The sequence below is a fragment of the Rhinatrema bivittatum genome, chromosome 1, assembly GCF_901001135.1.
Source record: "Rhinatrema bivittatum chromosome 1, aRhiBiv1.1, whole genome shotgun sequence".
Taxonomy (NCBI): Eukaryota; Metazoa; Chordata; class Amphibia; order Gymnophiona; family Rhinatrematidae; genus Rhinatrema; species Rhinatrema bivittatum.
In genome coordinates, this window is record NC_042615.1 from 665,871,447 (window position 1) to 665,883,829 (window position 12,383).

General features: G+C 40.3%; 1 protein-coding gene across 10 annotated transcripts in view; it reads left to right on the plus strand.

The window, feature by feature from the left end:
• Positions 1–12,383, plus strand: part of MEF2C (myocyte enhancer factor 2C) — a 354,211-nt gene that overhangs the window by 315,125 nt on the left and 26,703 nt on the right. For all 10 annotated transcript variants that reach the window (XM_029573591.1, XM_029573607.1, XM_029573583.1 and 7 more), the window contains one exon: positions 11,059–11,231. In XM_029573591.1, the coding sequence (XP_029429451.1) occupies positions 11,059–11,231 (173 nt within the window). The remainder of the gene's footprint in view (positions 1–11,058; positions 11,232–12,383) is intronic.

Below are 12,383 nucleotides of genomic sequence, written 5' to 3' on the forward strand. Positions count from 1 at the left end.
CCATGGCATAGATTCTCTGAACGGGTTAGGTGGGGGAAGATAAATACCTGAGGCCCAAGGTGTAGGAGATAAATCTAGTCTGTGGGTGTTATTCTCAGTCTGGGTAAGGTAGGTAGATTTATATGTCATAATAAGCAGTATGGATACTTTGGATGGGTATTCTAATTTAAATCTTTAGTTCTGAAAATCTTCAGTACTTATCATTTTTGGAACACAGTCAACATGGAGTAACCCAAGGGAAGTCTTCCAACACAAATCGGCTTCATTTTTTTTTATGAAGGGGTTAATAAACACGTGTATGTAGTGTATTTGAGTTTTCAGAAGGCATTTGACAAAGTCCCTCACAAGAGACTTCTAAGAAAACTAAAAAGTCATATAGGATAGGAGACGATGTAATTTCGTGGATTACAAACTGGTTAAAAGACAGGAAAGATAGAGTAGGATTAAATGGTCAGTTTTCTCTATTGAAAAGGGTAAACAGTGGAGTATCTCAGGGATCTGTACTTTGACCAGTGCTTTTCAATATATTTATAAATGATCCAGAAAGGAATATGACAAGTGAGGTTATCAAATTTTCAGATGATACAAAATAATTCAGAATAGTTAAATCACAAGTGGATTGTGATAAATTGCAGGAGGACCTTGCAAGACTGGAAGATTGAGCATCCAAATGGCAGATGAAATTTAATGTGGACAAGTACAAGGTGTTGCATATAAGGGAAAATATCCCATGCTATAGTTTCATGATGTTAGGCTCCATATTAGGAGTTACCACCCAGGAAAAAGATCTAAGCATCATAGTGGATAATGCTTTAAAATCGTCAGCTCAGTGTGCTGCAGCAGTCAAAAAAACAAACAGAATGTTAGGAATTATTAGGAAGGGAATGGTTAATAGAACGGAAAATGTCATAATGCCTCTGTATCGCTCTATAGTGAGACCGTACCTTGAGTACTGTGTACAGTTCTGATCACCGTATCTCAAAAAAGATATAGTTGCACTGGAGAAGATACAGAGAAGGGTGACCAAACTGATAAAGGGGATGGAACAGCTCCCCTATGAGGAAAGGCTAAAGAGGTTAGGGCTGTTCAGCTTGGAGAAGAGATGGCTGAGAGGGGATATGATAGAGGTCTTTAAAATCATGAGAGGTCTAGAATGGGTAGATGTAAATTGGTTATTTACTCTTTCGGATAATAGAAGGACTAGGGGCACTCCATGAATTTAGCAAATAGCACATTTAAAACTAATTGGAGAATATTCTTTTTCAAGCAGTGCACAATTAAGCTCTGGAATTTGTTGCCAGAGGATGTGGTTAGTGCAGTTAGTGTAGCTGGATTTAAAAAAGGTTTGGACAAGTTCTTGGAGGAGAAGTCCATTAACTGCTATTAATCAAGCTGTCTTAAGGAATAGCCTCTGCTATTCTGGCAGTGGTAGCTTAGGATCTACTTAGTGTTTAGGTACTTGCCAGGTATTTGTAGCTTGGATTGTCCACTGTTTGAAACAGGATGCTGGGTTTGATGGACCCTTAGTCTGACCAAGTATGGCAATTTTTTTTGTTCTTATGTTCTGATCATTTAGCACCATACACATTTATTTTTGGTTACATCCATGTTCCAAAGTTCTTCTACAAATGCTTATCTATCTATGGAAGTGTCCCTCAGAATTGGAGTCCTGAAATGTTCTCACCCGCCTGGGCTTAGAATGCTAAGTATTCCAAATGGACTTGTAGACTCCTAGAATTAGAGGAATCCCTTCCCAGCAATACCTAAAGTCCAGATATAATTCAGATTCTCAAAACTCTCAGTCCTGTTCTCTTTTCCTGCAGTAAAGACTTTGGTTGGGATCTTCAGATGATCTAAACCTCTTACTCACACTTCTTCTCTCCAGATGGTAACTTGGGATCCTTCATGACAAAAGATCCAGGGTAGGAGGGAAAAAAAACCCAAAATATGTCTTCTTCTTTCTCTGATCTTGAGCAGGAAGGGAGACAGCAAACTTTCTTCCAAAACAAAATGGGAAAAATCTTCACCAGAATTCTCAGAGCAGGGTGTCCAGAAAAAGTCCTAAAATTAATAGTCCAAAAATCCTCAACAAACTGCAAAAATTGAGTCTATCCCTTCCAGCCAGACTGTGGACCAGAGACGTAAACTGTCTCCTTCCTATCCTGGGACATCTAGCTCACCCAGGGATAGGGGATCAAAGAAAAATCACTCAAAATGCCACAATGCTTCATAAGAATTGCCAGAGTCTATCAAGCTCAGTATTCTGTTTCCAATAGTGGCACAAATACCTGGCAGGATCCCAAATAGTAGATTGATCCCATGCTGCCAACTCCCAGGAATAAGTTGTGGCTTTCTCCCAAGTCCACCTTGTTAATAACGGTTTATGGACTTTTCCTTCAGGAACTTGCCAAATCTTTTTTAAATCCAGCTACGCTAATTGCCTTTACTATTTCAGCAATGAATTCCAGAGCTTAATTGTGCATTAAGTGAAAAATAATTTTCTCCAGTTTGTTTTAAATGTGCTATTTACTAACTTCATGATGTGTCTCCTAGTCTTTATATTTTTTGAAAGAGTAAGCAACTGATTCACATTCTCGATTCTCCATGTAAATCTAACAAAAAATGCTATCAAACTCCTTCGAACTCTCACTAAAAGTGCCATACTGCTCTCCCACCTTTTCAGCAAATAGAAACTCATCATTCCAGCCATCCTGACAAGGTATGCTGTACAAAAATGGTCTGCTCCTCTCCTCCTATATATCCTAGCTCTAAATCTAAGGCCACCATACAGATAATAACCACTCTGTACAATTTTGCCAGGTGTTACCTTTTTTAATTTATTCAAGTGGAAATTCTCCCCTGATTTTTCCATGCAGATTCGGGTCACACATTGTGTCATTTCAAATGATAATCTGATTGTTTCACGCTGCCTGTGGGATATTGTTTGTGATGTCACAGACAGCAGGGGTCAAAAAGAGTCACAGAGTGAAGTAATGTGTGGTACTGTTAAAATCATGGCTGCCTTAAGGTGTTTAGAAGAATTAGGTGGGAGCCACATCATGAATTTTAAAATAACAGACTTTTAAAATGTATAATTGATTTGGGGTGAATTTTATTTGCTCTGTGCACTCCTGAAATATTGCATAATTCACATTAGATATAGTTTTCTATTCAACTAAGCTTCAAAATAAGCAGAAAGCCTTTATGTTGTATGGTTTTGAGATGAATATTGTTATCATGTCTTTGCCTTTTTATATTCATTGATCAACTACAGTACAGCAAAAGTATACTTTAAAAGTAAATCTTTTAACATATCTTTGAAAAATCTCAAATAGCCAGTTCTGTTTTAGCTTTAGAGTTCAGATTCTGCTTGGGAGGGAAATTTTAGAGCAGCCCTGACTTTCAAAGCTGACTCCCAGGCGAAAGCCCACTTTAAAAATTATCGGGGCCACACGGACCTTAGTGTGGCATATGCATGCTAGAGAGTGGGTGTAAATGTGTGCACATCCATTTGAAAATCAAAATTATGCTTGGAAATTATTTCACTACCACCAGGAAGGCCTCTTGGCAGTACAGATAAATCACTTCTGCTCATACTTTTACGTATACAACTGGGGCAGTTTTCAGAAAAACCCATGCACATACGGAAGTGCTTTTGAAAATTACCCTCTTACTTAAGTCTAGAAAGAAACAAAACTGAACCATAATGTATAAAAATATATATCTCAAATACAGGTTCGCTATGCAAATGGGTAATATAGTTTTAAAAAAAATACACTGCAGTTTCGAAATATACTTTTGCAAGGTACTTTATTCCACATTAGTTTGACAAATCAGTTTTCTGTTTTCTTCTAAAAGTGCAAAACTTCAAAGTATTATCGATTTTTGTATTTCATTTTCCATTAAGACCTCAGCTGGCCTGCAGTTTTAGATGTAAAAGCTGAGGTAGTTGCAAAAGACTATTGTTCCTCACAGTGGGTTAACATCTGGTGGGTACCTTTGCTGACTGTGCCTTAACATTTGCACATTCCTGTTTTCCCTGCTTCCCAAGTAGTCATTTGCTGGAGGGTTGGGGCAGAAAACTGAGGGCCAGGAGCGAAAAGAGCTTTGCATTCAGCAAACAAATTGGAAGACACCAAATATGCAACAAACTAAACTAGAATGCAGGGAGAGTTTCCAGAATCTTCTTCAAGCAGATGAAATAATGAATTCAAAAGATGACTTGTGTTTGTGTGGTGAAAACCATATGACACAGTTACAGTACGTGTTAACTCCATGAAATTCAGGGGATGTAACCTATAATTATATACATGCATATGGAAATATATATATATATATATATATGTGTGTGTGTGTTGTGTAGCAAACAGAAGTAAATCCCCAAAGGAAAATGCAAAACTGAATAGCTTAAAAGCAAAAATTCTGAACAGGCTAAGAATATATGACTTTCTGAAGCTGCAGTTGACTTTTTCTTTTTCAGCTAAGTTTTGAAGAATGTGGTGGCTTCACTTTGGTCAAACTGTTAGGTCAGTCCTTCAGACAGAACAGTTGCGAGCCCTAGCAATCCATACCGGATTTTGTTCTTAGGGCATGAGTCAGGATTTTAGCAGCTTCCACTTTCTGGACATTTAGATCCCATTACAGTGGAATACTAGAAGTGTTAAGTAAAAAGAGCTGCTATGCAAAAACATATTGCTTAATACCCATGTAACCACTACTCAGGGGTAAGATATCCTGATGGTTTAAGGGTTCTTACTGGAGTGCTTGATGAAATGGTGTAGTGAATTGTGGGTGAAAGCTTTCAAAAGCATGGGTGACCAAGTCCTCTTCCTACATCGGGAGGTAGATATTTTTTTTTAACACATGGATTAAAACACCGTGTGCTGAATTTCAGCCCAGAGTTTTGTCACTCATCTTATTACATTGGGCCCATTGTTAGGTGATAGGAAAAGGCTATGGTCTTTGAGTGGGTGGAAGCACTGAGCTTCTGCTCTCCTAAGTGCATGGCTCTTGCAGTGTACAAGGTCTTGTCTCAGAGGAGAACTCTGTCTTCTGTGCTATAAGTGCAAGAGGCACTGATAATTCCCAACTCTAAGGACTTAACGGCTTTTGCATTAAGGCCATATGGCCTCACTAGGGGAGTCATTTTCTAAGCATTTTCCCCATAGACACAGAATGGGAGAAAACCTTTAGTAAATGACCTCCTAAGGCTGCCTCAGAATTGAAGAAGTGCAGCCTCTGAGACCCCAAACCTGCCCTGGGAACCTCACAGCCAGTCGGGATTTTAAGATATCCGCAACAAATATGCATGAGACAAATTTGCATAGCATGGAGACTCAGTATATGCAAATTTATGTCATGCATATTCATTGTGGATATCCTGAAAACCCCAAATGTGTGTGGGGTCCCCAGTAGAGATGTGCATCGTTTTTTGTGTTCGTGTCGTTCTTCGTTTTTCGGCCGCCATGGAAAATGTCGTTTTTTTTCAGTTCGGGGCTTTTTTTTCGCGAAAAATTAATTTTTAGTTAGTGCGCGCTAACTCCCCATTAGTGTGCGCTAACTCCCCGTTAGTGCGCGCTAACTCCCGTTAGTGCGCACTAACAAAAAACGTTAGATTTTGTTACTTTTTGTTACTTTTTGTTAGTTTTTGTTAGCGCGCACTAACTCCCGTTAGTGCGCGCTAACGGGGAGTTAGCGCGCACTAACTCCCGTTAGTGCGCACTAATCGGAAAAACGAATTTTTGCGAAAAAATGGGAAAATCCTGATTTTTTTCGGGCTCCCTGAAACATGCCGAATTGGACAATTTTGTTGCAATTTTCCAATTCGGCAAAAACGAATGCACATCTCTAGTCCCCAGGACAGGTTTGGGAAGCCCTGCTCTGTAATTGTGTCCCACAACCTGAGGACCATAAACACAAGCCCAAGGGCATGTGATTACACCAGAGATGTAGTTTATATTACTTAACTCCAAAGGAAGAAAGATTCTGGACCGAATTTTAAAAAGGTTACGCGCGCCGGGCCTCTTTTCAAAAGGCCCAGCGACGTGCGTAAAGCCCCAGAACGCGTGTAAGTCCCGGGGCTTTACTAAAGGGGCAGGAAGGGAGCGGGGCAGTCCGGGGCGCGGTCAGAGGCTCCAGGCACAGCGGCCATTTGCTGCTGTGCCAGGGATCACGCGCCGGCAGATGGCCGGCGCGCACAACTTACTTTAGCCCCAAGGCTAAAGTAAGTTTGGAAACCAGAAAGAAAAAAAGGTAGGGGGAAAAGGGCGGGGGAGGTAAGGGAAAGTGGGGTGGGGGTAGGGAACTGGGGAAGGCAGCGCAGGCTCGGCGCGCGCAAGAAGCACAATTGTGCACCCCCCTTGCGCACGCCGACTCCTGGTTTTATAACTTGCGCGCGCCTGTGCTTGTAAATTATAAAATCAGGCATCATACACGTGTGCGCGCCGGGTACCGCGCGCACCCTTTTAAAATCTACCCCTCTGTATTTTGCTGTTCCCATAGCGTAGCTTCTGAAGACTAGGAGAACACACCTCTGTGATCTTGCACTGAAATAAAAATCTGGAAAGGAGGGCTGCTATGGGGCTTGTATATCTGTCCTTTAGGACAGGCAGAGGGAAGAACAACCTCTGCTTGTTTAATCTCAAGAACATGCCTGCTGTGATAGGTGTGATATCACAGAGATGTGGCAGAAAGGGCATGGAGGATGCAATCCAAAAAGTGTGACCCGGGGCCAGACTGGTGAGTCGGTGACTGTACTGTGCACTGCTGGGCAGAAGGTCCCCTGGGTAAGGGCCTTCCGCTCCCCAGATCAGCTAGGGCTAGAAATGCCCTTAGGGGGTGACACCTTCAGGTGCATAAGTGATTGCAGAGTTATGGAAGGAGCCCTGGCTTATGGTCCCTGGTCCAGGACCATCACTGAATTAATCAGACTAGGTTCAGTGCGCACGTGTAGGGCGAGGGCTGGTGGTGGGGACTTTGAAATAGAGGAAACAAACCCCAGGTTAATTGAGAATGAAGACTCTTGGTGCCAGGATCCCAGCCCTAGCTCCAGTTCAGCTGGAGGTCCAAAGGAGCAAGAGAAACTGATAAGTCAAAAGTATAAATACATAAAAGGTATAACACCTCTCCCCCAAGGAGGATGTCTGACATGTTGTGCCCTAAGGCAATTGATCTCTATGATGTTACACAGGAACAAGTCTATGTAATGACAAAACCAAAAAGAAAACCTATTGTATGTATACTATTTATTATACACTTAAACATACATTTATAACCATACATTTTATTTTATAATACATAACATCGCTATCTCAGAATCCTCCATTTCATAAAAGCCGTTCTTCAGGAAACTGTATCATACAGATTAATAACATAAAACAAACACCATTTAACACACATAGTTTATATATATATATATATATATATATATATATATATATATTAATATATATATATATATATATATATATATTATTCGAAAATGTTTTAAAAAGCATCAGTTCAGCAGCCTGTGACCTTGTTAGTGGGCATTCAGAAGGTACACAAAGATGTTAATCCATCAGGGAACACATAGAAATATATCAGGCTGTCAGTCAAGACCTTCATATTGATTCCACCATCCATAGATTCAATATATATCTATATACAGATGTGTATTGCCCCAATACACCATTCATATTAAACACCACCATAGAATACCATCAACACTCCATATAATCCTAAAATCAGGACTTCTATCGTTATAACTACAAATAGAAAAGTGTAGTGCCATCAACAGAAGCAGCTCCCATTGATTTGCTTCATAAGATGGGCTCTATAGAATATAACTGAGAACAGGCAGCCAGCATGAAGTGGCAAATAGATATGGCCAGCTTGAATCAGCCCTAAGCACTGAGCCAGCACGGCAATGTCTGATGTATTCCCAGCCCGTTTGCTCTAGGACATTGCTGCAGATCCTTTTGTTGTGTCCTGTCACTGCCTAGTTCCTACATCCTTGTAATCTAGGTTCCCTTTCTCAGGTGAACTACCATTATTATTATTATTATTATTTATTATTGTTTTTGATAAACCACTCAAAGAAAACACAGTCAAGCGGTATTTCCACTGGAAATATATTGAGAGGCAAATGTTATGTTTAGAAAAAAATGAAGGCTTGGCTGTTTTGTCAGGTGTAATTTAGTGGTAGTATTTGCCATTCCTGTATCAGTTTTTACTGGTTTATATAAATGATTATTAATGTATTTTGTAACAGGAGATATATACATTATTTTCTCTTTTTGTATTATGTCTTTTGATTGCTTTGCTTCAGTATATCTACATTATTTCTTAGATTGTGTATTATAGGGTTCAAGGATGTTCTTTTATCGTTGGGATTTATAGTGGTATATTTTTTATATAATGTATTGCCTGACACCCATTGAACTTGCCTGGAGACCACTGCTCCTCTCCGCAGTCTGAAACCAGCACTCCCATCGACCCCCCTCTGCCCCATGCCAGCATTTGTTTCCCTTCTTTTCGACTGGTCTTCAGCACTCTCTGATCCCCCTCCCCAGCTCCTCCCCAGGATTCCATTCCCCCATTCTCTTCTCACAAACCCCAACACACTCTGTTCCATCCCTTCCCATCCTGACCTCAGCATTTCCTGTCCCCCTCACTGTCCCAGCACCCAGCACGCTCTGTCCATCTTCCTAATTCACTGGTCTAGTAGTCCAGAATGGCCAATGTTCAACCTGAGGCCATCACTTTTATATTCTTTGGCTGCTGGCCTCAAGTTGACCAGTGGCATTTTGAACTGCTGAAACAGCGAGGCAGGAACGACTAGAAATCGATCCTGCCCCTGAAAGATCCCGACCTGTGATGGAGCAAGGGATGGGGGTAAGAGGAGGTTGGGGGTCTCCTGGGGACTGATAAGGCCAGTTTGAAGTGGGTTTAGATGGTTTGGGAAGGGCCCAGAACTAGGACTCTTTTGTGCAGAATTGGTTGGTGACTGGTGAGGTTTTCATGTGCACTAACACACACATGCACACACTACCAGCTCTTTGCCTCTGAAGCTGCCGCTGTAGTCAGATATAATCTATCGGTGACTGGAGAAGTGTGTTGGCATACACATGTGCACCCCATCTGCCAGCGACAGACAGACAACTTCCGGTGCAAGCATGCTATATAGAGAGATTTTCTTATGATTTTGTATTTTTAGATATTATTTGTTGTAAGCTTTTTTTTTTTTTTTTTTGTAAAACGGAATATCAAATTTAAATAACTATATAAACCAACCGACAAACCCAGAGGATGAGACCACTTACCAGTGGCCTCTGCTGAGATTCTCAATTAGTTAGTGACCCTAGGGTGGCAAGGGTAAAGGCTGTCAGGGCATAAATTGAACAATGACATCAGATATAACACTGTCCAGGGTGTTGCATCAAAAAGACAAACATGATCTGAAGGACTCAACAGTCATCATGTTCTTCATGGCCACTGTTGGAAACAAGATACTGGGTTTGATGGACCCTCGGTTTGACCCCATAAGGCAATTTTTATGGTTCTTATGTTACAGTCCTTATCTGCTGTTATATTCTCTGGGCATAGACCTCCTGAAGCACCCAATTGGCCCAGCTCTCTAACTTTGCTTATGCTCAGATAACCTTTTCCCATCTCAATTCAGGCTCTCCAGGGAGAAAGAATGAATTACAAGAAGGAAGGGAAAAGCTTAACATCAAACAGCAAGCACCTCACTTTTACCTGGAATCTTGAAGATGAAATTTTGGCTGCAAATATCAGCACATTTATACAAGAAAATACATTTAATAGATCTCCTGCATGCTTGCTACTTCTATGAATGCAATGATTAGGGTACTTAGTAACAATAAAAATTCAGCACGGTAGAGGAATTGCAACAGATGAGTTTTTATTGGGGAAATTGGAAAAGGAAATAATCTTCACATTAATAATTATACTTGGCTTTAATACAATAGAAAATATAATGTAGAACTCTACCAGCATTAAATAATTTAAACTTACAATCATGCAATGTTGCCAAATTCAATTCCTTAGTCCTTTAGGTGAATAATACCAGGTGAATTAGTTTATCTGTGTGTGAATAACTTTTTGCAAATGCACTCAAACTGTCTCCACCTGGAATTGCTTCCTGCGGGGCTGAAGCTTCAAAATGCAGAGGGGATGGGCTGTTGCTCCGCTTGCTTGCTTACTTCTTAGCAAGCTCAAAGATACCTTTTTCAGAACAAACAATATTGGGGGTTTTCCACAGGCTTATATATAGAACTTGATTAGCTCTGGAAATGGCTTCCACTGCAGTGGTCTGTTTTCCTGCTGTGTAACGAACTCCTAGATGCATGTTAAACAATTTAGATTGTGCATATCATGCTATGCATTTCAACCTCTGTTTCTTCCATAGAGCAATGCAAGTTAATATCAATAAAAAAATAAAAAAAAACCTGACATAAATTTTCAAACTATTGCTTAACACCAGGTTCATATTACCTCAATGGAAAATAACAATTGAAAAAAAACTCTTTACCACTCAAAGCTATTTTCAGTAAGAACAGCATTAATGTATACCACGTACCTTTTCCAAACAAAGAATATTAGTGTTCCACCACAATCTTTTATTCAGAACTTAATTAATTCTGAGAATGGTTTCCACTTCAGTCTTCTGTTCGCCTGCTATTCAACTAACACTTAGGCAGGCAAGAGACCCCTAATTATGACTGCAAGATTTGGTAAGTCTTAAAGGGACCTCACTTATGTCAGTGTGTGAAAAAGGAAATTCATTGGAAGGGTTATACTCGCTAACAATGCCTGTGGACAAGTATTTAAGTGTATAGCACATTTTTAAGTTTTTCCGTTTATCTGCAAAATAAAATGCCACATTCATTCCAAGTCATTGAGCTATAGCAATATTAATTCTTGTGTGCGATGTATATTTTCATAAAATTCATTGTTCAAAGCACGTCAAGCTCATCATTAGCTCAAAATCTCTAAACAGCTAATACGATTCAGCAGATCCCAAGTAATAGATTATTATTTTTTCTTCGCAATCAGGAAATGGGTACGGCAACCCTCGAAACTCACCAGGTCTGCTGGTCTCACCTGGAAACTTGAACAAAAATATGCAAACAAAATCTCCGCCACCAATGAACCTAGGCATGAACAACCGCAAACCTGATCTCCGAGTTCTAATTCCACCAGGCAGCAAGAACACAATGCCATCAGTGGTAAGGCATCCCTTTTGTCATCTTTGTATTCCTATGCCCCTTTCTCTTCACTTTCTGAAGTAATAGGCAAACTGCAACAATGGTGGATGCCACATTTCAATTTCACGATAACCAGGCCTTCTTAGCTTAGTGAATCAATGCAGAAGCGCAGTTATAAATAGGTACAGGCTTCTGGGAGCCTGTAAAACAAACTCTGTAGGTCAGGGTTGGCCAACTCCGGTCCTTGAGAGCCACAAGCATGCCAGGCTTTCAGGATATCCACAATGAATATGCATGAAATAGATTTGAAAGCACTTCTTCCATTGTATGCAAATCTATCTCATGCATATTCATTGTGGATATACTGAAAACCTGGCCTGTTTGTGGTTCTCACGGACCGGAGTTTGCCACCCCTGCTATGGGTGCACACTGGCCACTTATTTTAAAAGCAAAAGTAGACCCACTTTATTTCCACTGAAACCAGAGGGAGCTGGGAGAACACTTTTGTCTTCTGCCATCTTAAAGGGCTGATGTACTGGAAAAGAGCTGCTTATCACTGTGTGTGATGTAGAAGATTAAGAAGACAAGTCAGGCCAGGTCTCTAAGAGCACTTGCTTTTGTATTTCCCCAGCACAGCAGATACCCGAGGACTAAGGGGGTCAATGTACTAAAGTGCATTCATGCTGTCAGAAGCATTGACACATTATCGCTAGCATTGACACATATTCAGCATTACTGCAAGTGGTTAACATGAGCAATCTAGTTTACACATACTAACAGCTCTGTTAATGCGTGTAAACTAGCTTGCAATAGTTTTAACATGAAATCTATACTGAGCTAATGAGATGCAAAACTATGCAAAATAGCTCAAGCACAGCAAAAAAGTTCTTGCACAAATAGCTCTGCAGATGCATTAATACTAAAAATCTAAATGCACCTGGGGGAGGTATAATTAAGTTTTTGTGATACCATTCCATATACGTGCATACTTTTAGCATATGTGGAATGTGTGTCTCATTTGAATAGCATTAATATTGACAATTAGGATGTGCAATAAACCTCACATTTGTGTATGTTAACAGCCAGTGTTAGCACACTTTAGTATATCGACCTCACAGTAAGGGAAAATTGAAAGAAAAAGGGGGATTGTGTAAGTGACGCTACAGATCTGCT